Below are 27,560 nucleotides of genomic sequence, written 5' to 3' on the forward strand. Positions count from 1 at the left end.
GGCTCTGTGAAACAGCATTGGTCTCCACCAGTTCCTCCAACAAATTGTCCAAGGCAAGAACCACTCTTATTTATTGCTCCCCAGCAGCAGCCTATGCAGGGAACGAGCTCTCCATGGGAACAGCAAAGCTGGCACCACAGGATACCACCACCGGCTTTGTCCCTGGCAGAGGCCAGGGAAGGGGTTACACTTTCAAGTTTTTCTTCGGACTTCCCGTGACAAAGCGTGTTTTGTGCGATCCTTGTGCCAGCGTGTCACCCTGCTGCCAGTCTCCCAGAGCCCCTGAGGGACAGCTGCCCCGAGAGGCTCTGCAGCGCTGCAGCCGGGGGCAGCAGGAGGTCTCACTGCCCTTGCAAGTCTGAGAGGTGCCCAAAGGACACAAGTAGCAGCGACTGATCTTGCTGTGAGGTGGGAGCCTATGAAGAGCAGAGCAAATGGGTGGGCTGCTGTGCAGGAGGAATTGTTCAAGCTTCATGTTGCAAAGGAGCATCTGCTTGGGAGCCACGACTTGTAGACTATCATGCAGTGGCCCATGGCAGGTGTTCACTCCCTCAATTTCTTAGAGCTTTTTTTACCTTAAGGAAAGTTATATTTTCTTATCCTAGTGGCGTTTCTTTTTCCATTCTTCCCAATCCCACATGCTAAGGCTTAAGCGCAATCATTATTGTTTCAGCCAAGGCACACATGCAGTTGTCCTGAGTGCCTGCAGAGGTTGTTCCTTAACCAACTGAGATGATACATACTTTCATTTTCTGTTTCTCTCTTACTTTCATCTTACCCTTATGAATCTTTTCTAGTGATGAAAGCATGACAGCAGCAGCCAGAACAAAACCTGACTCTTCTAAGCCACAACAGAGACTCCTACCACAGTTCATAAACTAAAGTTTATTAAATAACTTAATAAGTACCAAACTTAGTAAACTAATAGCTTACATAACAAACCAAACTGAAGTCACAGTGTTATTTTATGTAATTCATAATACTCTGTTCTGAATGAGCAAACATCATTTACATGAGTGAAAGCTGCCTCCAAACCCAAGTGTTCATAGCATGATGAGAAGTATGGAAATAAAAAAAGCAATCACAGATGAAGAGGGAGACGTGCTGCTGACAAGATTTGATCTGGCTTTTTGTAGTATAGACTGCATGGATGCAGATGGTGTTTAAAAAAAAAATAAAGGGCAAATGCACATACACGGAGCTCTAGCAGAACAAGATGGTTCTAGTTACATATTAGTAACTGCTAGGCAGAAATGCTATCATAAAGAAGTTAATCAAAAAGTTCCACCAAATAGTTTAGAGATAAGATTAAAATCTGATAAAAAGCACACACTCTCTTTTTCCCGTGAGTATTGCAGTGGAAGAGCAATCATGTTTATGTACTGTTATGATTAAGCATTGCAACCATGGGAAACAAGGAGGTTTGATTTTTGTTCTTTCAGGTTCCAGACATTCAAGTTAAACTTCTTTGACACTATTTGGTTTTCACAGTAGGTGAAGTCAAAGGCAGAGATCAAGCATGGACTGTTTCATCTCAGGTGGAAGAAGTTTAGAATTCGTGAAGAAATGAAAATGAAAACTGGCATGGAAACCTGCCTGCGAGCTTGATGATACCAGTTATAGTGTACATGTTGTAGAGTAACGAACTTTGACTCGGGGGGGGGAGGGGAGGAAAAAAACATTCCATGACAAAATAGAAAAAGGTGACTATGGTGATGGCTTTTTTTAAGAAGTTTAATACAAAGGAGACTGATCCACATGCACCCCAGAAAATAATTACTTTGGGAGCAGGAGGGGTGATCAGTCTGAATTGCTGTGGTCTTTTTTCCCCCCCTACTTCACTCTGTTGATGCTCAGAAAGGGGAGAGGACAAGGAGATCAGCCACATGGAATCTGTCTGCTGCAAAGATTTCATAATCTTTTTGCACAAAATGAATAATTAAAACTTGACTTTAGAGCTGTCTTTTGTAATAAACTGGAATATATGAAAGAAGTGGGAAAATGAGACCACCATATATTTAATTTCTTCATAATTTCATAGCATAATCTGAGAAAAATACAGATATTTTGCCATTACTGGATCAAATACTACAAAAGTCTCTAAGCAACAGGTCTCAATTTAAGAAACAGCTATTGACTGCATGACAGTTCAGAAAATGCAATTTATTTGGTGGTTATCTTCTCCTTTTGAGACACGAATCTCTGTACTACCGGCACTTGAAGAGAGCTTGAAAATGCCGTCCAAGCAGACTGGAGAATTAAGATCCCATTTATGAGAATCAAAGGTTCTTTAACTGGCGTGTGGCATCTGTGTCTTAGCTCTATAAACTGAGCTCTAATAACAGTTGAAAAGTAGAGCTGTGAAAAAAACAGAAAGGAGAAATCCCACTTCTCTGTTCTTATCTACGCCTAAAAAAAATGACAGGTCATGGCTCCTGCCCCACACCCTGGAGCTGTGTCTGCCTGGCGTGGGTGGTACGAGACCCCTGCCACGCTTAGCAGGGGGCTGGGATCAGCCCCTTTTTTGCACCGAGACAGCGCAGTGCCAGCTAGGCTGTTAGACACCGTGAGGCAGTTATTTGCTACTTGTGCAAAAGCTAGACTGAGCGAGCTGATCCGTGGGATGCAAATAGCAATGAAATTGCTCTAGGTTGCCTGTATCAGAAATACGAGGCTGTGTATACTGCTTAGCATAGATATTAGGTGGCATGCCTAGAAGATTTTCTGCAAGGCTGAGATTCTTGAAGGAAGACAGATAAGTAGCTAGAATAATAACCTACCTTTCTTTTTTTTTTTTTTTTACTCCAAGCCTGACTTGAATGTTGGGGTTGTTTTATTTTACTTTTAAGCCCACACTGTGACTGCCGATAGACTCAGCAGCGGGGAATGAGTCATGCATACAGCTCGAAATATGATGTGCACATACTCTGCTGGGTCCAGCTGTACAGCTACTCTGGAGCCCAGAAAAGGAGGAGCAGAGAAGACAATATTCACCTAAGCCTGGGTCTTTGGTAGGTGGGCAGCCACGGGGTACCCGCAGAGACCCACACTTGCATGAAGGAAAGGAACAGGGCAGCTGACCTGAGGAGCCAACATCCACAGCTCAAGCCCTTGTTCTGCATGTTGTGGGAGCCCAGTAACAGGCTTTTTACACCAGCCGTGATCGGTCGAGAGCGGAGTGTGCCTGACCTGCCTGGCTCCAGGGACACGGGCAGAGCAAATGCTTGTTGCAAATTTTAACCCGATTCACCACAATCTGACAGGGACAGGAAAGAGCAGTGGTGCAGATTTTACACTGGTGGGTTTTACTGCCATATTAGTATCTCAGTGATTTCATATGGAGAAGCATATATTAAAGATTTTTAGTAAAACTTCTGTGGATAAATCTGCTTTAGAAAAGTAAAGTAAACACCGACTCTTTCTGTGCAGCACTGCAACCCCATGTGTGGCTCTCCAGCTGACCTATGCCATCTCTGATCTGTGATGGATATCCGTATTATCTGTAAATGTGTCAAACATATGTCTCCAAAATTACAGCTATTTCATTAAAAATAACAGACACAGTCCTAGTAACCATATAGAAAAATCTTTGTAAATCAGGGAAGTCAGCTCCACAGGAAAGTCATAGGACCTGGGCCGGCGAATCTTCACTGCTGTTTTTACAAGAGGTGACCATTACGAAGACATCGCAACTTCAAACAGTTAAATTACAAATCCAAGTAAAGCATCTACTCATAAAGAAGAAAATTCCAGTTGAAATGCTTAATTTACTAAACCACATGTGTATTTTTAATCTCTCACCTCCTTTCTTCACAGAAAAATACCATCGCTGTAAGTCAGTTGTGGTACAGCTTTTGTAAGAAAAATGTATTTGTTCAGGAACTTGAGCTAGTAGTATAAATTTTGTGAGATATATATACAATGAAGTGCAATATTGAATCTGATGTTGGAATTCTTGAGCAATTTTCCTGCATTGAATAATCGGAAAAAAAAGTATTTTCCCCTTGAGTATTTTTAGGTCAGTTAATGACATTAATAAAAACTCAGTGTCTTCTGGCTCTGTGGAACCTGCACACCACTGAAAAGTGAGTTGTTCTTACTCACTGACTAGGAGATTTACATTGTGCTCCTCCCCAATTCCTGTTTGAAATGAATAAGCAAAAGCTTAAGGGTTTTTTCCCATGGAAGTTTACCAGTTCAGTATATACCCTATGGAATTGGTATCTTGCAAAATGTATTGTAATATACTACATATTAAGCTTTTTCTAGTGAAAGCACAAAAGAGTTTACAATTCAGGTAGGATTTATGCCAATTCCTGTAATCTGGATTTCAAAAAGTATAAATGATCTCTGAAGTGACAAATCTGGTAGTTCACGTTTGAAATTATGAAATGCTCACTGTTTATAATGTAAAGTGTTTTAGCCAGGGTTGAATTTATGAACAGTTTCATTTGTGTCTTCTTAACTCCATGTAAATCTATGTGCATATCTTAATTGAAGGCACATTTGGAGGATTATTTGCATGAAAAATGCTGATGAAGACATGTCAAAATAGGAAAGTTATTTTAAGACAGCTATAGTAGGGTATCTTCCTATCCAGGATGTTTGTTAGCTCTGACAAATCTTGGTTAATTTTGTCTGGCTGTTTTCGTGAATCTTTGAGTTCCAACAAAAGCTAATAAAACCAGCTACAAATGCTTTAAATATAACTGCATTTCAGAGAATATTAATCAGAGGAGGACTACATATGTAATGTCAGTACAGAAGCATAGACATTTGTTGCTTTGTGCCGTGCAGTAGCATTCAGAGGAAGACTAGCTCCCTCATCAAATTTCCATACATTTGAACTGCTCTTTCCCAGAGTTGGGGTAAATTACATGACAAATGTTATGATCATCAACATCCATTCCAGGGAATCAAAGTAGCTGCTGACCTTTAAATGTGAACATATTCACATACCAGTCCACCAACCATCTGGCGTGACCTGACATTTCTATTACTGGCACTCCTGACTCTTGCAGCCCCCCTCCAAAACACTGCACACGTGATGATCTGTGCCCACAGCGACTGCCATCTTCCTCTGCGGTGTGTCCTGTGCTTCCTCTGGCCCATCTCCTATTTCCATGCCTACTCTGTTCTCCAAATCCCACTGAATTGTAACCCTCCTTTTCAAGAGTGCCAAGGGAGACAACAAACACAGCAGACCCAGGATCCCTGCTTGGGAACGGTCCCAGGTGATCTCTCGATCCCAGTCCCAGGAATGCAGCTGTGCTCTTCCTGCTTGCGGGTCTGGCCTGAGACAAGGTTGAGCGCGTACCCAAGAGACACACTCCTCTCTCTCACACACACAGAGGTCCCTAATGCTGCTGCTGGCTGCACACACACACAGAGGAGTGCAGGCAGCACAACCCACCTGTAACACTGCCTAAACTCACAGAAGTGCAGTCAGCCCCATCCTCCTCCTCCTCCTCTTCCCCTCCAGCCGATCAGAATGGATGGTTCTCTGACAAAAACATGTGTGCCCTCATTCTCCACATCCATAAGCACACTCACATTCATAGCCCCCTTGAATGTCAGCACAGCCTCTAAACCTGCTTAATATCCGTGCCTGGACCTGAGGTCCTTCAACTGGTATGGAGGTCACCTCCCACTTGCCAGCTAGAGCAATGTGATGTTTGCTAGCAAAACTGATGCATACGCTCACACACCCATCGCATAAGCACTCCCACAGTCACAGACCCCTTGAATATTAGCACAGGCTCTCAGTCTGCCTAATATCCATGCCTGGACCCTGGGCTCCCTTACCCCAGCCACTGGCTCAGACCTCCAGATGTGGAAATGTTGCCTCTAACTCACCAGCTAGTCCAGCTGGAAGTTTGCTAGTGAATTATACATACACACAGAGAGGATTAAATTCACTGAAGAAATATAAACACACCCAGGTCTCGCCAGCTGCTGGCACACCTCTCACACCCCTGCATACAACCCAATCCCGCTGGTGGCTGCCACCCAGACCTACAGCCCTGGTGCCCATGGCCTCTTCTCCAGTTGTTGGTACTTGGACCTTTCAATGCACACGCACAACGCACACACCAGTCCCTCAGTCACTGGTGTTCAGACCTACAAGCCCTACGGCCCACAGTCGCTCCAGTTTCTGATGCACAGACTTTTGCAGGCCAGTGCCTCCATGTACTAGTATCCAGACCCACAAGCCCTAAGACCTGTGGTCTCCTCTGATCATTGTCGTGCAGATCTCTTTTGCAGACCAATTCCTTCAGCTGCTAGCACAATTTTCCCACACTAGTTCCTCTCTGATCCACCATGATCCTTCCTCTTTTCTTTGGATTCTTTCTCCCTTCCCCTAAACATCCCATAGTCATTTTTACATAGGACCATAAGCCTCTTCTGATAGCCCAAGCAGTCTCAAGTATCCCATAATACTCATGTTAATAAGTATCAGTTATCATGTTAATTCCCTTCAGTTAAAAATTGTTGTTCAGGTTGAAGGCTCTGCCTGAGTCGTTCCTTTAATGGACCATCAATCAGCGGCTGAAGCATTCTGGGTCCTCATTATTGTCTCTGTTGTGACTTCGTCATTAATGTTTGCGTGCTTGTGTGGTTAATTTATCACTTTCTTCATTGCTTGTTATTTCTTTTACAGCGAGTAGATCACAACCAAGTAACTCAATGAACCAGGTGCTCCCCTACTCCACATACCCTCACACTCCTGACTGACAGCTGTTGCAGGACTCAGGACCGCTAGGAACCCTGTGACTACAGGATCCAGCTCCCTTTTATTATAGACATCTGTATTATGACAAGATAGCAAACCTAGACTTCACAGTGTTGAGTGAAAGTCAAGACACAGTTTTACATGATCTCTTCATGTTCAGGCAGTCTCAAAGGACCAGGCAGGCACATCACACAGCATATTTCCATCTTTCTCCATTGCATGGCTATACACAACACTGTCAGACACTTTACTGACTTTAGCACAGCATTTTATCTAGGTGATGAATTATTTTACAGACTTTACAGATCTTTATCATGATGGTTGAGATAAAAGTAACAGAAAGAACAATGATGTAGTTATGGTTTTCCAGTGATGTTTATCTCATGTCTTTCTTTGATGTTTGTTTGCTTTATCTTCAGAAAGATGTTTTACGCTAAATGGGGGGAAAAAAAAAAAACACATCTCAAAAGTGTGTAAGGAAGGGAAATACGTGTATAATGTAAGAGCGTTACTTAAAAAGAAACTAAAATAATTTATTGGAAGGTCATAAAGGAACAGTGTCAAGTATCTGGCATTGCACAGAGGTACTGCACCTCAGCAGGACATCACATAAAGAATATTAGGACAAAACCAGAAATGGAAGCCTGCTCTCCGGAAGCCCATTCCTCTTTAGTTTGTTTACAAAATTTCTCCTGTGCCTTGTGAGTCCCTCTAAACTATGTCAGTCTTACTATTTCCAAGACTAAATCTCTGTTTAAGAGTCCAGATGCCTGGGACTTAACGAAACTTCCCATCAAAACCTGCCCAAATGTCTCTGCTATTCACTACATGTCCTTTCTGATCCAGTCGTTCAGACGGTTTTAACCTGCTGTCTTTTTAATTCCCTGTTAGTCATGATTTCCATGGCTACTTTGTTCCCTTCATAAAAAATGGCCATTGAATACAGAAAGTGATTTTCAGATTTGCTTTTTGTTTTTTGGATGGGCATTTAACACCATATCCTGGTGTTTTACGGGGAGATCTTTAGCAGAAGATGCAGTAATAGATGAAATATGAGTCCACTAAGTAGAAGACGTGGTTCAGTTACAAATTGAAAATGAGCCCCTTTGTTTTAACATGCTCCCACTCCATGTAGGCTGCCATCAAGGCAGTAAGAGTGGAGGACGTAGAGGAGGAGAACAGGTTTTGAATGAAGTGGCTTCTTGGTGTTTGATAAATTAGCCGCACTTAATGGAGCTTTTTAATTCCTAAGCCGGAGTCTTCAGACTTCAAAAATGGAACATCTTCCAACTTCCTATGGAATTTGATTGCTTACTTTTTAATAAATATATGGAAAGAGAGAGGTGTGTGCTTATATACATATTTGTTGAAAGAAGCAAAATACTCACTACTTCTAGATTCAGGCTCTCCCCGTTTTCCTTTACTTGACTGTATTTCTTTTTAAGGCACACCGCAGTTGTGATAGTGACAACAAGCATTACAACAAATACAGCTACGGTTGAAGAAACAGCTATCACAGTATTTTCTTGAGCTGAGCCTTTTCTTTCACACTTTTCTCCCATGTACCACCAGTCGTCACCTGCTGGACATCTAGAAAGAAAAAGAACAAATGTGTGGTATCACCGAAAGATTAAAGGCATTAAAAGGGCTACTAAAAACAAATGGCATCCCTGATGCACTGTTTCTATATCCAAAGCATAATGAAGTTATCTTAAAACGGACTTCTATACTAAAGTTGTCTCGAGTGGCCCACTGTCCTTACACATCTGAATGTGCTTCTTTCAGCTTCCGGCTGTTTTACAGGTCAGGTCTTCAGACAGAGCCTTTGCCAGAAAACCCAAGCACCATCTTGATTCTTTTGACTGCTTGAGGCTTGGCCGCAGCTGATCTATAGAGCTGCTGCAACAGAGTGGTCGTCTTCCCCTACCAACAGAGGGGCCCGCTGGATCACTCAGGTCATTTCTCTGCTTCCTTTTCCTTTTGAAGCTTACAGCACTGCTGTCTATTGAAAACTCACTTTCTGCTCCATGAAACCAATACGTGTCACTAGGACCAATGTCATGTAATATTGGCTTCCACTATTAATAATTTGCCTCATATCCTGATGCAGTTCTGCCTTTTGTCATGCTCGTATTTTACACAAAGACTCTCTGTCTCTTCACTCAGCCAATTTGAAAAAGCCTTTATAGGAAGGAGTTGAATAAGTTCCTAGGGCAAGTGGTCCAGAAGCTTTACACTGCTATTTTTATCCAGTCAAGCCATGTTTACCACCCTCTAGAAAACTTCATCCTCCTGTTTCCTCACATGTTCTTTGTTTGTTTTATTTATCAGCCCACCTTATGCAGCAAATCGAACCTATGAGAAAAATGGGGTGGAGACCAGAGGCTGGAGTCTCAAGGCATCGCTGACCAGATAGCAGCTGAACCAAAACTTAGGTGTAGGAATTCCCCACTTCTAGGACTGAGCTAGCAGATGATGTTCCCACCATGTTCCCCTTTCCCTGCTCAGTGCTTCTCCACTGGTAGATGTGGTGTGTTCTGATCAGACCTTCTCACTGACAGAAGGGACTTGTTTTCAAATTTAAAGAACTTGTATGAACTGCTTCTAACCTCTCCCAAGAAGGTAAGAAAATAAATTAACAACCTAGAAGACACCTGGTTTTAGGTTTAAAAGCAACCTCCAGGCCTTGACTCCTTCACCTTATCCAGCATCACTATCAGCTCTGAAACATTTCATAGTAAACATATGAGGGTCCCAATGATCTAAGTGAAAAAAAAAATGTATGTGCAGTACTGCTGAGTGCACACCTGCCCCCATCTTTCTAACCCTGATTATTCCTTATGTTATTGTTTTTCTATTACCTGTCTAAGCCATTTATTCAGGACTATATGCTCAGCCATGAAAATGAGTCCTTTGGCAGTGCACTGCAAAGGTACTGACTGCTGGGGGACTTCATGTGATCTGGCTTAAACAGAGTTACTTATCACATCCCCCCTTGTTTCCCAACAGAAAATCAGAGTGGAAACTGACTGCTGGTCACGCACTTGTCTAGGATGGAAACTGGGTCACATAGGCACTAGAGCTTCAAATAGTCCACAGATGTCAGAAAAGAAATGTTTTCTTTCCATAATTTCGAAATCAGGCATAACATTCAGCGTAACTTTTTCTTTGTCTTCTTGGAACAGATACTTGACATTTACTCATATTTGTGACCTGTTTCTGGTGGGTTGCACAAGCATTGTTTTTTAAAAGGTTTCTAAATGGAGATATAACACTTAATGAGTCATCCTGACTCTTGTTGCTCTTGGCCTTTAGTCATTTGCCTCACAGCACTCCCCCAGCCTACCTGCCTTGGCACAGCATCACATAAATTTACTATCTTCAGCCCTAGAGCTTGTTTGAGAGCTGGAACAATGCTCATCAGCCAGGTGGGTTACATAAATATATCCACAGAATTAAATAAAAGTTGATATTAATTTTCTTGCAGGGCAAACAATGTTTTTAGTCCTCGGCCTTCATCTCTAGTTTCAAAGGCAAGCAACTACACTTTGGTAATTCATGCTCATAATTTACACTACACAGTATTTCTGAATCAAATTCTAAAATAATGTTTATGCTGCTGCTTGCCTGAGAAGTCTTAAACATCTTTTCTACTGCTATAAATGATCTTTTGTTTCAACTGCATTTATATTTAACTCCTACAAATTCTGCTATAGGGACTTCTAGGGAGATGCACAGTGCATTTTATAACATGATGATCCACAGAGGTCCCTTCCAACCACTACAATTCTGTGATTCTGTGATTGACTAATACATTACTGAAAATGATAAATACATTTAAAATATAATTTATAGCAAAGTCAAGCAGAGCACTTAAAAATGGTCAAATGCTAATGTTAGGAGCTTTGTTGCCCAAACTGGTTGTAAGTTTAGCCTCACAGTAGCAGTTGGAAATATTTGCCTCAATCAGCTATATTCTTTCCTTTCATTAGAAACAAAGATTTATTCTACTAGAAATTTTCATTACTCATCCTAAAATCGCATTTGAGAGTGAATAAAGGCAGTTACCTGCACTCCGGTCCTCTATCTACCATAATGCAGACACCATCATTTTCACAAGGGTTGTCTGGGCAAGAATCAGGAACGTCCATCTCTGGCTCTTCGGTCAGGGGGACAGAGGCTGTTGTGACGGGTCTTGTGGTGGTGGTAGGCCTCATGGGAGACTTGGTGGTGGCAGAGGTGTTAAAGGTAGGTTTGATGGTGTTGGCACTGGATGTATTCATAAAAAAGGTGGGTGAAACACTTGGCTGAGTTGATAGTAGATGTGATATATCTGCATGATAAAATCACAAGAAATACGGTCTTCATGTTATTTTTCCTCTTCTTCTAATGATAAATTCTAACAGTAAATGGTGAAGAGCCTGTGCACAGGTATAATGGATAGTCTTTTTTACCTTTCAGGAGCATGATGTACTTTGGAAATGTCCTCTAGATTTTTTCAGAAACAGACAATTTTAGTCAAAGTACTCTATTCAAAATAATTTGAACAGGATTAGCATTGTTTTGTACACCGTCATATGAGATAAAGGAATCATGGAATCATGGAATCATTTAGGTTGGAGGAGACCATCAGGATCATCGAATCTAACCATTAAGAATGTTACAGTGCATGTACATATCCACAAATTTATTCAAACATATGATTTGACTTTAGATACATGCATAGTTCCAAAACTGCTCATTTTCAAAGTACATCACGTGTATTTTTATCTATAGCACTAGTGACTTAGTAAGTACATGACACTCCATGTTTACTGTATCATAAAGAGTATCAGCTACGTTTACATACCTTCCATTGTTAAAAGAATATAAACACTGTCTTCTTTAATAAAATTGCGGCTTTTAAGTCTCTGATGAGTTAAAAATGCACTTGTTCCACTTCCTGGACCTCTCATAAATGTAGTTCCATTGGGAAAAGATGCTATGGATCCCACTTTATCTGGCCTATCCCAAAAATAAGTTGATGAGGAATCTGGGAAAAAAAAATTTAACTGTATGTGAGTGTGGGACCACTCTGGATTTCTTTCTCAATAGGGTCCCTTCCTGAGGCTTCTTTCAACAACCAAGACAGATTTCATCCTACTTTGCCTGCTTCTGCTAAGTTGCTCACGGATATCACGAATCTGGAGAAAACAATGTTACCTGAAAATCAAGGAGTAGCAGCAATGCTGAACCTGCCTACGATACCTGCAGATTTTTTGCCTGATATCCCACAGCAATCAGATGCACAAGAAAACGGAGATCTTCAGCAGCTTGACTGAGCATGAGGTATTGAGAAAGGAGCCTGCTGGAGACGAGGTTGTTGGAGAGTTAGTTGAAAACCCCTTCTATTTTCTTTTTAGTTCTTTTAAGGTGTAGCAGACAAGAAGATGAGAAGCACATGAATTACCTGTAAAATGTATTAATTCAGTGTTTCTCAAAAACCATCTCTTGATGGCAGATGTAGGGCAGAGGGTACTTGAACAACGTGAATGGCCACAGGCCACTGATGTCCCCTCCATCAAACCCTGTTCTAAATCTCAAAGCTGAGCCTAATTGTCTATGAAAGTATCCGACAGAAGGAGAAGAAACTGCCCACTCCAACACCTCTGCTGGTTAGAGTAAGGACAGGAGTTACAAGGCTTCTCTTGAGAATCTGGGGCTATTAGCAATATATGAATAAAAAAGGAAGGAGCAGAGTGCAAACAGACTGCATGTCCGCAGGGCCAGGGAAGGAAAAGGGCTGAGCACTGTGGCCACAACACCAGAGAGCACAGGGAAAATGTCAGCCATCTATGGAAGACCTGGTGTGATACACCTTTCATTTGCAGGGGAAGCCACTGAATCTTTCTAGATCACAGAAACCCAGAATCACAGAATCACCTTGGAAGAGACCTCTGTGGATCATCTAGTCCAACCCCCCTGTCAAAGCAGAGTCACCTACAGCAGGCTGCACAGGACCTTGTCTAGGCAGGTCTTGAATATCTCCAGAGAAGAAGTATCTACAACCCCTCTGGGCAACCTGTTCCAGGGCTCCATCACCCTCAGAGGGAAGAAGTTCTTCCTCATGTTCAGACAGAACTTCCTGTGCTTCACTTTGTGCCCGTTGCCCTTTGTCCTGTCACTGGGCACCACTGAAAAGAGTCTGGCCCCATCCTCCTGACACCCACCCTTCAGATATTTATAAGCATTTATAAGGTCCCATCTCAGCCTTCTCTTCTTCAGGCTAAACAAGTCCAGCTCCCTCAACCTTTCCTCGTAGAAGAGATGTTCCAGTCCCCTCACCATCCTTGTAGCCCTCCGCTGGACTCTCTCCAGTAGCTTCTCATCTTTCTTGAACTGGGGAGCCCAGAACTGGACGCAGTACTGCAGATGGGGCCTCACTAGGGCAGAGTAGAGGGGAAGGAGAACCCTCATCATTACCCTCAGATTACCCTCGTTATTTTCACTTAGAGACAATGACACAGAAAAATGAATGTAAATCATAAAATTTTTAAAATAATACTGTGAATTAGACATTTTAGTGCCTTCCTTCATTCACTAATGTTATGGTGTGAAAGCGCAGGAAACTAATTCAGTGGTGGAGGTGGTTTGTTTTGGCAAAACCCTTGTATTGATGCAGAAGGTCATTTTGGCCTAAATCCAGTCTTAATGCAGTGATGAATATGGGGGTTTTCTTTAATATCTCTCTTTATGGAGGTTCCTACCATTTCTCAGAGTTACATCTTTACCTGAACTGCCTCCTTTCCAAGTTATTGTGTACAACCGTTCCTTATCTTCTCACACCTTGAACGCGAACAGATTATGTAATATGAATCAGTACTTTGTCCACCTGGAGATTTGTGTTGACACCACTGCACTTTTTACAAGGAGGGAGGGGATTTATTTAATAGCTGCACTTTTATCTGGTATGAACTGTGCATATTGTTAATTCAGTATTTTTCTTTTCAAGCCTCTGGAAAACGTCCATTCTCATTAAAGCAGATATAAACACATCTCCACGGAGCATATGAAAGAAATATTAGGAGTGGATCATCCACTTGTTTCTTCTGCAAATCAGCTTTGATATCCAGAGTCCCAGCTTAACCTACTTGTATGTTAAAATTTTTTCTTGTCTGTGGATCAATTATATCGTTGCTGCAAACAAAGGAAACATTCCAAAAGCTGAAAACACTACATTAATTTACACAAAGAGAAAATTTGACTCGTTATCTTTTGGCTGTGTTTTAAACGTACTGGGTAGCATGTCTGATTTTAACTAACCTGATAATGTCAGAGGGTCGGTTGTTATGCTTCTTTGGTTTGACATCCGCTGACGAATATCAGGATGCTGGTCAAGCAGAATCATGGTACCTTGTTGCCATGCACAGGGCCATTGCAACTGATCATCATTTGCTCCAGAAATCAAGTACAAGTATATTGCTAAATTAAATGGGTTATCGGTGGTACCATTTACATACAAGCTGACCTGAAAAGCATATCCTTTACTAGAGTAAAACGGTGGACTGTATATTCTTCCTGCTGTCCCTGCTGGACTTGTATTGAGGAGATATGTGAAATTTCTGATATGCCAGACGTGGTGGGGACACTGAGTTTCCGACAAGTTGATGTCGTCAACAGAGAGGCCTCCGTTTGACGAGCCACTCCCTCTCGTGCCTTGAAACACAACCCGGAATTTACTTGTGACATTCAAAGAAACATGATGGAGCTGCCAGTAACTTGCAGGTGAACCTGAAAAACAAGAGTAGGGATTTCTGAGTGGGCAGTACAGTCAAACACTGCACAGGTCTACAGACCCTATACCAACGCTATGTAAGAATTTCTCAGTTCCACTGGCACCGATGTGACAGAATGTTTCTCCTGTAGATGTTACATTATCAGTGCAAGATCGTATTTTCTCAGTTTGGTTTTTCAACAGATTTAATATGCACAGCAGCTCTTTAACTTGAGTGAAAACAGTGCCAAAGGTTAAGACTGATTTTCCTTTTATATTTTTAAAGAACTTTGCATTAAATTAGCATAGATGTGATAACTAAATGCACAAAGATAGCTGTCATCTGTATTATTAAAAAGAAAAAAAATCAGAACAAGGTATATTCAAATAACTGAATACAACATATCTCAACAAGGAATGCTACAGAGGATTCTGGGAGCCTAGAAGTACAAGATTGGTTCCTTCAGTTGTTTTTGTGTATTTAAATGGCTTGTGGGAAGTTTGCCTATGCAAAAGCACTCTTCACCCATCAAATGATTAACGGTACTAAGTTCAAATTAAAACCAGTTGAAAAACCTCCTTCATGTGATAAAACTTCACTGAGAGTCTGACGCTGCATCCAGAAGTGCCTGCACTAGCAAATTCCACTTCACTCCATAAGCAGCGTGCACAAAAATGACGACCTCTGCCCACGGACCTTGTAAGGCAGGTGAAAGTAGGACATCCTTTGTTAATAGTACGTGCAGCAAAACAGTTTCTTTTGCTGTGTGGTTTATGTTCACCTGCACAGAAGACCAGACTTTCAGCTGCATTTGTGGAATAAGCACTGCCAGTCCCAGGCACAGGACTCATGCTTCATTTTCCTAACAACTCTAAACACAACACAGTGGATCTCAGATATGACTCTTAATATCTTGACATTTTTCATTACCATTATAATTAGGAGGAAAAAAATAAACCCAGAAAGAAGAAAAAAAGCACCCCACTGTTTCCCATTAAATTGCCTTCTGCATGAAGTTTTTTTGAACAGCACAGATTATATGCAAGACTGGGGTTTCTGACTCATGTTCAGTGAGCAGACCAGCTACTGCTCTGTAGAACATGCCACCCCGCCGCTCCCCTGCTCCAGCTGCAGGCAGCCACAGCTGCCACAGGCCAGCAGAATGGGTTCAGGGCTTGTCCCTTGGCCTCTCAGGTGCAGAGGTTTGGTGCAAACCCATGAGCAGCTCAGTCAGGATGCCAAATCATGGCTGGGAAGGCCCGTAGCATCGCTGTTTCTTCCAGTTTGTGGACTGCGTGGGCCAGGGTAACTTCTCACATGAGAGAAGTGAAACAGCTTGGGGAAAAAAATGATCTTAAACCATTCCTGAAAGTTTTACCAGGGATTGTCAAAGGTGCCCATTTGGACACACATATAAGATCAGTGACTTAAAGGAAATTATAGACGTGAGAAAGCAGGAATAGGAGATGGGACTTAATATACATCAAAGAGAATTTTTGAAGAAAGCTGAAGTGTGGAGGAATTAATCCTGGCTTCAAAGTAGGGTTCAAAAGAGTTTGGAGGTGTCAGACTGATTAGAAATCTACACCTGCCTTAGCATCCCTGACACTTATATTAAGGATTCCTGATGGAACACAGGGATGATGAAAGCATCAGGGTGAAGAAAATAGTGGAAAAAAGAAAGAAAAAGAGGCACCATCTGCAGCTAAGCCTAAAGGGACAGAAAGAGGCAGAAGAGTGGACTTGATACCTATTTAGCAAAAGAATTTGCTCAGTCCCCCAAACCAAAAGATCGAACTAGTTGTAGGTGTAATGGAGACCAAGCAATAGTTAAATATTTGAGAAAGTAATTTAATCATAAGGTGACTTTGGCAATTCTGTCTTAAAGAGCCCTTGTCCATTAACTGACCTCAATTGCTCATTCTGTAGGCCATAGGCTCCTAAAACCAAAAGAACTCAATTTTCTTCAAACTACAACTCAAATCATCATCTGCTGCCCATATATTTCAGTTAAGTCATTTCAAACCTTGTTTAAAAAGTAAGTTAAATTTTATTAATCTTTTTTTAAACTGGTATGTAGGGTATTCCAGGGCACCTATATTTTCCATTTCTTTATTATTATTTTCTTATTCATCATAATTTACTCTAATGACCATTTTCATGTGTTGCTATTGATACCAGCAGTTCTAGAACACTTCAAATGACTGCTCGTGGAATTTAACTATTTTGGTGAGAAAACTATCTTGATAACACAAGAGTTTGTAATTTGTGGTAATTGATTATATTATAGGAAAATGGCTGACTGAGGATCCATCATGTATAATTTCACCAGCAGAGAATCAATTACGTAGTTAGAGAGGAAGCCAAAGAATGACGCTAGAAGATGAGTCACTTTGCTATAATATTTTCCCCTGGCACTTTGAAAAGGATATTGAGTATAGATTGAGCCAAAATTCAATTTTATTCCATACCTTTTATCTCTTCAATAAGTCTCAAAGTACCGTTTGGATGGGCTGAAGTATACTCCCTGACCCAGACATACAGCCGGTCGCTTTCATGACCGCTGTTATAGAAATAGAACTGTAAGCACTGAAAGCCCCTTTTGGGATACAGAATTCGGCTCTCCAGGATAGCTGTGCTTCCCACTGCTCCAGCGCTGGTGTTGAAATGCATGAAGTAGCCAGAATCTGTCAAAAGTCAATGAGAAATGAATGGCAGAGGAGAGAGAAAGCAAAATTTTCCTGGCGTACCTGTATCCTTAACACTGTGTTGTAATACCAGTAGAAGACATGGTCAAGTCAGGGTCAGACTAAGCTAGACCCAGTACAAATCCTCAGACTGAAGACTGTTACCTGTTCACGTTCTCCAGAGGCAGAAATGTTCTTGCAATTTTTTTCCTCATTTGGCTGTCTCTAGCAATTTGTACTCAAAAGCACGGGCTTTTAATCTTTACCCAGTGCCAGTAATTCACAGTTGACTCTCTCTCTGGAGGACTGGTTTAAGCTCCTGAAGTCATGAAGATTTCTCAGATGTGTTTGGAAACAACTGGCTGTATTCTCAATGAATTATTCACCTAGCCCTGAAAATATACATCATTGCCTTGATAATATACATCATTCCTAAATCCCAGTCCTTTCCAAAGACTTACTGAGCAATTATTCAGAAAAGCAGAAGTCTTTTTTGTGTGCCTGTACCATAGCTTAGAACATTTTATATAGTTCTCGTGTCAGGATGTGATACTAAGACTATAAAACAGATCAAAAGAGATAAGAACATTTAGTCTTCTCAAATAAGCAGAAAATCAAACATATCACGTGATGTCCCTAAGCATGTGGATTTATGTTGCTTAGTTAAAAAAAAACCCTGTAATTTGTCAACAGAGAACAAGGCCAAGATCGAAGTCAACTCACATGCCTCTGCAGAAAATACTTCCCAGAGAGATAAGAACAGCCTTTTCTCATACCTTCGCATTCTCCCATATTAGTATGATCAGTATTTGGCCCAGCAGGAACCTGAGACAAACGCTGCCAATCACTGCTGTCATCTGAACTTTGAATCATGCCACATATATTTTCAAGTTCAAAACTGCACGTGTCCATAAAACTTAGGGAGGAGGCTATAACATTAAAACAAACAAACAAGTTGTGAATCTCTGTTACACAGCATACCTTTTAATTCTTAATGTCCAAACCAAGAGTAGAGACAGACTAAGAAATGCAAAATAGTCAGTGGCTTCAAATACCATCAACATGTGTTAGGTGCAATGTTTAGGAACTCAAAGCATTTGGTGACCAACACTGACATTAATAAGACGTCATGAGGACCACTCTGGGCACTTAGCAAGCACAGGAGGGTGCCAGCTAAGTATCATATCACATCTTTTATTTATATAAGGGACACAAATACCATGCTCAACCCACCAACCTTCACACAGCCAAAAGTCTGAGACTTCCCATTCATTCCTCTGCTTTCTTTGGGCTAGTCCACATGTGGCTGCAGATTTTCACAGAATCACAGAATGTCTGGGGTTGGAAGGGACCTCTGTGGGTCACCTAGTCCAACCCTCCTGCCCAAGCAGGGTCACCTACAGCAGGCTTCACAGGACCTTGTCCAGGCGGGTCTTGAATATCTCCAGAGAAGGAGATTTTGATAGAAGTTCCCTAATCCATCAACTGGAGTGCTAATTTTGAAATATAGTAAAGCAGAAGTTTTTTCACTGAAGTGGGAAAACCTTGATTTTCAAAATGCTCAATTGAAAAAAACATTTGGCAAAGGTACATTTGGGACCAGTGAATATCTTCTCTCATACAAATTTTTAAGATGTCTTGCATATAACAAGTGAAAAATTAATTGAAGGAAGACTGTGCAGTTGAATAGGAAAGGGAAAACACTATATGAAACGTTTTCTCTGTCTAAAGCAAACCCTGAATGGGGGAGGGGAGACACAGTCCAGGTTTATCCCTATTCTTAGATTTATTTCTCATTGTACCGTGTCTGAGCTCTGTGTAACACCAGCCATGATTTGAAAACAACTCAGTTAATAAAATTCTTCGTGATTATTGCTTTTCAAACTATGTATAAAATATTGTGGCACGTTTAAAAGGTTTCATTGCAGCACAAAAAGGGCCTTGAGCATTGCAAAAATCAGCTTGGATGGCACAGCAAATGCTTCACTTCGGCTGTAGCTCGGGGAAGCGCTTAAGTACAAACTTCTGCCAAACCAGTTGTACTGCTGAGATGTTTTGTACTGTTCTAATAGAAAGCTAACAATCCTCTAGAGGTTGCAAGGCTATCAGAAGTGTTGTATGAGTGGTACCTTTTAAGATACAGTATTGGTGTGATGTAAAAACCAAGAAAAGATTTTTACAGTAAATGTTACATTGACTGCTGGAGAAAGGAAAAAAAACCCCAAACAGCTAGCATGTCAGCAAGAAGGTAAACAAAAATGGAGAACTAGTAGATGAAAGAACTCTTTGAAATCAAACTACAAAACAAAATACGAAACCAATTTGCCCAAAGAGGAAAGCAGAAGCCTAACTACCTTAATTAGAAAGTGCCGGCTGGCAGGGAGTGGTGACCTGAAGAACAGGAAGAGAGAAAAGCAAGACCCAACAGCTTACAAGGCATTTGTTAGATTAATTAATGAAATAGGGAAAGGGGGCACCCATTGAGACAAGTGTTGATCTCTATCTGCACCAAAAGCCAGATACTTTCCTGAGATGTATTGAAAGGCTGGACTTGGAAGAAAATACATAGGGGGTGAGTGCTGAGTCGTAACTTTCAGTGGCTGAGGGACACCTCAGGGTCTGTTCAGTGATATGCTAGAAGGGGAAAGCAGACTGAAATCCACTGTTACCGTATGGCCTGAAAGACAGTCCTGAAGAAGAGACCAGAACAGCACTGAAGTATCAGTCAGGATTTCTTATGCTGTGGGTTGTTTTTTCCCAGTTTAAGAAAGAAGTTTCCAATTTTTAATGCAATTTCCTAACCACACAGGCCTTTAGCCTTAAATTGAGCTTAAACTTTTCCTTAAATCATGTTCAGCAACAGAAGTAATGTTTTGATTCCTCTGAGAGGGTATCTGCCACCCAAACCGTGTCTGGCGTTCTCAGTCTTTCCTCTAACTGGAGAGGTCTAGGAGCCGGGTGGGCGAGGGCTGGGACCTGTGAAGTGCCTGTCCTCCCCGACACAGAGCCACTGAGGGGAACGGTGGGTGAGCTGAAGACCACTATGGCTCTGCGAATATGGCACACATTATATGAAGCCAAGGGACAGACTGGGGAGCAGGGCAGAACCTGACTGCACTGAAGGTGGTGGCACTTTTGTCACTAATTTCAACATGACCAGGGCTTATTTCACTCGAGGAATATGCCTGTGGTTTAAGAATAAAGTTAAAATGTCATTAAGTATTTACATAATGCATGAGAATGGTGGAAAGTTTATAAGATTAATGGAGAGGAAGAAGGACCCCATCCCCTGCTAAAGGCATCCTTAGCTGTAAGCACTTCTGTAAGACCCAACTGACTGTGCGCCAAGTGCTGGAAGCTAAGGCCACATGCAAGTGTGAGCTCAGTTTAGACCCAAAGGAACAGAAATATTTTCATCAGAATCATACGCTCATAAAAATGCATTGTGTTAATAAAACAGTCTGATTATTTTTTAAGGTATCTGTAGAATGAGGTTTAAAATAATAATTGTAAACCAGTACTCGCTACTTGCGATACAGAGGCAGTGAAGTAAAGTTTTCATCTGAGAGCCAGGGCACATTTGATGCAGTCACAGTTACAGAATTATATTCCAGTTTGGTAATAGCAGTCTCTGTATTTCCCTGTCTCTTAATTTCACTCAACTTTCTAAAATAAATCACACATAAGCAAAATAACTCTTTTGACCACTTTTGAAAGAGACTGGGTTTGAAACTAAGAATAAAAATTTTTAAAGCTCATATTTTCTTCATAACAGCATCTGTACCCTATTTGCATGAACACACACTTTGTCTCACAGATTGCATGAGAGCGGGGTAGGTACGATAGCCACAGCATCTCTGTACAGTGTCTGAGCAACAGCTGTGGAATAATGGGGGAAAAAACAAAAAGCTTTGTGCAGAAGCACACATTTTAAACAGCCACCCAAGGGATGAGCACAAATCAGCTGCCGAGTGAAGCTGGATTTTAACTAAAGGTCAGATAAAATTGCACAGAAGACTCTGCTACACAGCAGTGTTTCTGCAGGAGGGCTATGTTATTTCTAGCTTTACCAGTATTTCTGGTGCTTTTGACACAATTCACTTCTCTAAATATGTTGGCATCTCTTTCGCTTGTGCCTGGATGAGTCCAGCATGTATGTGTCATCCTCATTTCTTTCAAATGCCAGAAGCAAAAAATCTAAAAGAAATGGAGAAGCTTACTGCAATTGTACAGCCGGTTCAGTTTCTGGAGATCATAATCGCTGAAATCCATTCGCTGTCCTATTACATCCATGAAGTCTGGTATGTTAGTGATGATGGTGGGTTCGGTTCCATTCCTGAAGGCATTTTGGCTGTAGTGCATCACAGAATCATAGTCATAGGGAACATTCAGGGAGTCTGATGTTTTATCATCATATTTGTTGAAATTATGATCTTTACCTAAATGGGAAAAATAAAAGGAGAGATTGTTTGTTGCCCAGCAGGACCAAGTTTTAATGTACAGACTTAAAGTGACAGAGAATCCATCAGATCCCCAAATATTTTTTTGTAGTCATTTACTTGTACTTACTCTGTGCAATTATTTTATTTCTAGTCTAGAGTTATTTATTTTCCTCTTTCAGCCACTGGAATGTAACATCATGACTTCTGCTGGATGAAGCAAAGCTTTTTGGTACCAGAAATCTTTTCCCCGTGAAACTACCCGTAAACCTTGATGGGCTTGTGATACCCAAAAGTGCAGATACTGCTTCAACATTCAAATTAATGCAATTTGCAACTGTATAATGCCTCCCTATTTCTAATCTCTATTCTATGATGTTCAATTGCTGGTCATTTTAGCTCTCAATTAACAAGTTGTCATCAGATAAGCTTCCAGAATTTAACTTTAAAGATATTTTCTGGAGTATGAGCAAAAACCCATTAATAACAACCCAACGGAAGGTAAAGTTTTAAATATTTTGTATTAGTCAAAATACAGTAACAGTATTCTGGTCAGTGTAAAAAAGCTGCAGCAGTTTCAAGTGGTTAACAACAGCGCAACTCGTCATTAAAGAGTCAGCAAAATCTTATGGAAATCAAATAACATAGTCTGAGTCATTTTCAGTAACATATACTTGCATATGCATCTGACTATTGATCACGACTAAATAAGAATGCATTAGATCTAATATTACATGTATTTTCTGTGTGTCCCCGTGTTCGGAAAGCGTTGAGTCTGCGTATATAACTTTCTTTCTGAACTACCTGAAAGTCACAGAGGATGACGGCAAGCTGAAGAGGCAGAGACCGAGGTGAGTCCCCAGGAACCCTGTGCCAGCTCTCAGGCTTGTGCCATGCACGCCAACACTTGCATTGACAGGCTGCATCCCCCAAGCAACTGCTGGCATGATGCGGGCCCTGAGGGGGCTCAAACGCCTGCGCACCCCCTCTGCCCGCTCCGCCAGGGAGGAAGAGGACGACCGGTGTTTGCACTGGGGATTTTCTACTGGCTTTGGTCGCACTGGGGTTTTCAGAGCAGGACTTTTTTTTCAGTTACTTCTGCTGAGGGCTCCCAGAGTAACAGTGCTTTTACAGTATTCATTTAAGCAAACCAAAATATTCTCTTCTGTTGTTCTGTTGTACAACATGTAGCATAACAGGACTCAGCTCTCTAGTGAGGGCTCTGGGAACTGCCATGGCACAAGGAAATCAACCCAAACCATTCTATGATTCGATGAATAACCACAACAACAATAAATGAGGCTTTCTGTCCCAAACAGATGTAATGGAATCACAGAATGCTTTGGGTTGGAAGGGACCTTTAGGGGTCATCTAGCTCAACCTCTCTGCAGTGAGCAGGACATCTTTAACTAGATCAGGTTACTTGAGATTTAATTTATTGATACGCTGGCTTTGAAAACTAAGTCCAGGTAAGGGGATAGTGTGGCCAGCAAAGGATGGCTGGAAGGGATGTTCCACTACTAAGCCCCCTAACACCAGAGCCTGAAAGAAAAACCTGGGGAGGGACTGACCAGGCTGAATCCTGTCCCAGATGATGGACACATAGTCATCCCGGTCGGACCGTGACTGCTCATGCCAGAATCCCAGGGCGTGCAGGAACTCGTGCTGGATCGTCCCGATCCTGTCACAGTTGGCTCCGATGGAGAGCTGCTGCAAACCCTCTTGGAGGTTCCCCACGTAGGACCAGCAGCTAGCATTGAAATAAAATGAGAGAGGGCTCTGTGAGATAGATGCCTTCCCCACGCCACACAAACTCCAGAGTCAGTCTGTTCAACGGGTATATTTTTTAACTTGAGTGTTGCAGTTAGATTTTGCTACAGAGAGCACTTTTTCATTGATCTGTTCCTTGTCGGATCCTTTCTTCTCACATTTAGCTCTGTTTCAATGAACAAGCAGTTCCCCCACTCCGGCTCTATTGCTTTTAATGGGTTTTCTTTCGCAGAAAAATGTTGAGCAATTTGTAACTGAAGAAAACCGATGAGGATTTCACTGGTACTCTGGTAAACATCGAAGACTATGGACACATGATTTAGGGCAATTAAGTTACTGCAACTTAACAACTTTTAGCTGGACCATAGTAAGTGACTGTGAGTGCACCTTGAGCCTGTCCCTAGCATAAGCGAAACCAGGTTCGTGCACATTCTTGCTTTCTGCCATCGCAGCTGCTTCTCTCTTTATTGTTTTGGCCTCTTGCTTTGCGCGGGGCTGTGGCTGCCAGGCAAGGTACCCTTCTGCGCAGCTGTGTTTACCTTCCGAAAGGCTGGTGGATTTGACAATGCTTTTCCCAAGCGCTTTTCTTTCTAGCTGTTTGTGAGCTGCTGCGCCACAGCACTTGCTGCTGACACACGCTCACAGGGAAGAGCAAAACCGCAGCTGTGCTGGAAGTTTTTATTAAAGAATAAAAAAATTCAGTGAGCTATCTGCACAAGCCAATAAAATGGCACCCCATGTCCACAAACTAGCAAGCACAGAGAGTTACATTTAAATTGATATTTTATGCAGCAAATAAATCAACACTTACCCAATGAAGTCCATAAAATTAATCGGGCGCAAAATATGCCATAGGATTTGCAGTCCTATCACCCCAGAAATTTAAAAACACAAGCACTCCATGGGCTTTCGTACCCTGTAACTTATTAGTGCGACATATTCCCCAGTATTTCTCTTTCCACAAAGCAGCACAGGCTTTGGCTATTGATTACACATTAAAATCACAGCATGAGACCTGGGAAGGAGCACATGTGGCATCCACAATTTCATGGGCTTCCCTTGAACAAGGCCTCATATCGATTATGTAGCTTTTTCTGGTTGTGCAGAAGTCTAAGCAGTCCATCACAGTTCTGGGTCCACCTCGTACCAAAGCAGCTGCCTCTGGCTTCACTGCTGCAGTGCAGGACACAGCAGGCTGCAGGCACATCCAGGACGCTTGGCAAAATCGGCATCCAAATGCCGGGAGATGCAGCTTCCCCTTGCCTTCACTCTGCCAAATTCTATGACACCATCATTCTGCAGCCGCAGAGGGAGTAAAAGCTTGGTCTGTGTCGCCCAGCACTGAGACTAAAACTAGGTGAGTGGGACAGGGCACTCCAGAGCCATGGGTACCTGCAACTCCTTGATTGCTGTGTCTTTAGCAGGGGAGAAAATGAGGGGAAAGTCCCATATACCCCAAGTGTGTGACAGCTGTATCTTCCCCAACTCCATGCTTTCCGTGTTGCTAGTTGCTCTACCAGAGGTTAGAGGAACAGGGAAGTACCTGCTCCGACTAATCCCACCAGTCTTCTTTTTGGAAGATGGGCTGTGAGTAGAAACATGCCATCAGTAGTGATGATACCATCTAGAAATCCTGTTACCTAACAGCCAACATTTATTTCAGGCACAGTTTTAAAGTAACATGCTGCCACTAAGTAACTTCCTACAGCATCACAGATCACCAGTATCAGCACACAGATGCTTTGACTCACCAGCACCAGGCTGGTTAGCCAGGGATCTGTACCAATCCACTTCCACACGCCTTCCCTTTGCCATGTGCCACAGTGGCAAAGAGCTGAGGTGACCTTCCAGGAGAGCTCCATGGAAACCTGATACTCCATGTGGAAATACCAGAGGTAGGGTTGAACCCCCCTGGTCTGCTAACTATTTGACTCTACCACACCATGCTACTTTTCCTGCTGAATGAGTCCTGCTCTTCATGAGAAGAGTAGGGAGAAATGGCACATCCATTGCAGGTTCCCAGCCTGTTCTGTGAGCTTTGCAGGCACCTGTCACACCTGATGTTCCTGCATTTCTGTAATTCACAAGCATCCCTCATGTATTTTGCTCAGCACAAACGCTGGAGTCCAGAAAAGGTCTTTAAATAGATCCACAGTCCGACCTCTGCTGCAGATGCACAGACCTGAAAAGTGGGTGAGGTGACCCTATAGTCACTTAGCATTACAAATATATATATCTATAACCATAATGCAGGCAGTAGCCAAGACTTGGCGAACAGTAGATGAAGAATGTGGACAGGGAGAGGGCACTTGCATGGGGGTTGATGAAACTGTGTGTGTACATCAGAGCCTACAAATGTATTTTTACACAGGGCAGTCAACACAACAAAATGGCAGGTGGCTTCTGTTGTGGCTGACCTCATCTGAATTCAAAATGATAATCCAGATGAGGACTTTATGGCCTACTACAGGTCCTTTTGACACAAAGTTCCCCCACCTTCCTCTGTTCGTTTTATAGATGCAAGCCAAGATTAGAGAGACAAAGATGATTTGCCAACTTTTTCTTGGTGCGATAAAACTTTATGAATCCAGCCGGTGTTGCCAGGGACTTTGCGCTCCTGTCTGCACTGCACCCTCTGGACTGAGGTCTTTAGTCTGCAGCTAGAGGAGTCCTAGCTGATTTAAAAAAATAATTATCAACAGCAGAGAAATTGGTTAGTTTACCCACCTTTCACTTTGTCACCTTATATCAGAAGAGAGGAATGGAGTGAAACGAAAAGCAGTTAATGCAATGCAGGGTCAAACCTGACAATTTCTTTGTACAGCCCCAAGCCAGCTCACTGAAACTGGACAGCTGTTTTCAGGAGACTGCACCATTTAGCTCCAATCTTTTAAAAAGTGCTGCTGAGCATTAATTGTTTTACGCATGTGTCAGCAGAGATGACAGAAACATTTCAGGACAAGCAACACACCAGGCAGTGAGGGCAAGATATGTTATTCAACAGGAGTAACTTGTCGTCTTCACCACCGTAACTCATCTATTTTGAATAGACATATAAATTAAATATTGTGCAGAGACCTCTTACTTATCATAGGTTAAATATTGTAGGGGGGTTCAGGTACAATCATCAGCAAATTCAATGCATACTTCATGTGACAAAGGACTGGAAAATTTAGCTACATGAGTTTTCCATTTGGCTTAAAAAGCCAAAGAGCCATTAGCACAGGAAATGCATTGTTCCCTAAGACTCCACTTATACATCTTTTAGGGTTGAGTTTCAATGTCGTGTGCACAGCATGAAGAATAGAAAATACAAAGAGCCAGAGACCAAAGAAATTTTGAAACAATTATCTGCTACAAATATCTCAGAACAAGCCAAAGGGAAAGGGAAACATTTCTATTATCAGAAAATCTTTCCCATTTGTGAACGCATTATCATATCAGGAAATGATTTTCTGAAAGTAAATTTCTTCACCAGGCTATCAAGCTTTCCCTGATCTCCTTTTCTAACAAAGAAATGGTTCAGTACAGAGTGCAGAATATATTTGTTCTTGGTGCATCGTTTTGACAGAGACTGTCTTAGAGAGGGAAGCAGATGGGGCAATTCTGGCTTCCCTACTGGAGTCTTATTTTGCAAAAGTTAAGGTGGAATAGCACAACTGTTCATCAAAAGGGGTAAATAATGTGAAACCTCTGTAAAATAACTCAGTGCTGTGCAGCACTTAAAAATATCGCTGTTATATCTGAATACTGGTGTGTCAGTGTTCAAATGAAATTCCATTTGTTATAGTCAAACAAAGTCATTGTCCCACAGTTAGAACTACCATATTGACACTGGGATTTTCTGGTTTTTTCCTAAAAACTAAGCTATACTGAGAATGACCATTTGAAAGTGACTCTCCATAAATCAAAAGATCAATGAAGAAAGGAACTGGCTTGTTTCTGGTATCTTTTACCATGCCCAGGAAATTACTTCTTAAAGGATTTGATTAGTTCTTACATTTAAATGTAAGTATCAGCAAGAAATTGTTCATTACTACCAAGGTAATACTTATTTTAGAAACTACTACAATTTCCAGTTAAAAAAGAGTGGAAAAACAGACACAACAAAACCACAAAATTATAATCAGATATATGAATTTTAGAGTGAATACTGGCCATGAAAATAGCCTGTAGC

At 41.8% G+C, this 27,560-nt stretch overlaps 1 protein-coding gene across 4 annotated transcripts in view; it reads right to left on the reverse strand.

Moving 5' to 3' along the window:
• Window positions 1-5,943: 5,943 nt before the first annotated feature.
• LOC104329165 (E3 ubiquitin-protein ligase RNF138) overlaps window positions 5,944-27,560 on the reverse strand; it is a 50,229-nt gene continuing 28,612 nt past the window's right edge. For 3 of the 4 annotated variants that reach the window (XM_075416243.1, XM_075416241.1, XM_075416245.1), the window contains 9 exons: window positions 23,185-23,363; window positions 21,395-21,613; window positions 17,951-18,103; window positions 16,959-17,174; window positions 14,036-14,503; window positions 11,583-11,765; window positions 10,802-11,066; window positions 8,122-8,323; window positions 5,944-7,166 (listed from right to left, as the gene is read on the reverse strand). In XM_075416243.1, coding sequence (XP_075272358.1) covers window positions 7,149-7,166; window positions 8,122-8,323; window positions 10,802-11,066; window positions 11,583-11,765; window positions 14,036-14,503; window positions 16,959-17,174; window positions 17,951-18,103; window positions 21,395-21,613; window positions 23,185-23,363 — 1,903 coding nt within the window. In that variant the 3' untranslated portion in view covers window positions 5,944-7,148. The remainder of the gene's footprint in view (window positions 7,167-8,121; window positions 8,324-10,801; window positions 11,067-11,582; window positions 11,766-14,035; window positions 14,504-16,958; window positions 17,175-17,950; window positions 18,104-21,394; window positions 21,614-23,184; window positions 23,364-27,560) is intronic. The other variant, XM_075416244.1, reaches the window with a different exon arrangement.

The sequence above is a fragment of the Opisthocomus hoazin genome, chromosome 3 (genome assembly GCF_030867145.1).
Source record: "Opisthocomus hoazin isolate bOpiHoa1 chromosome 3, bOpiHoa1.hap1, whole genome shotgun sequence".
NCBI lineage: Eukaryota > Metazoa > Chordata > Aves > Opisthocomiformes > Opisthocomidae > Opisthocomus > Opisthocomus hoazin.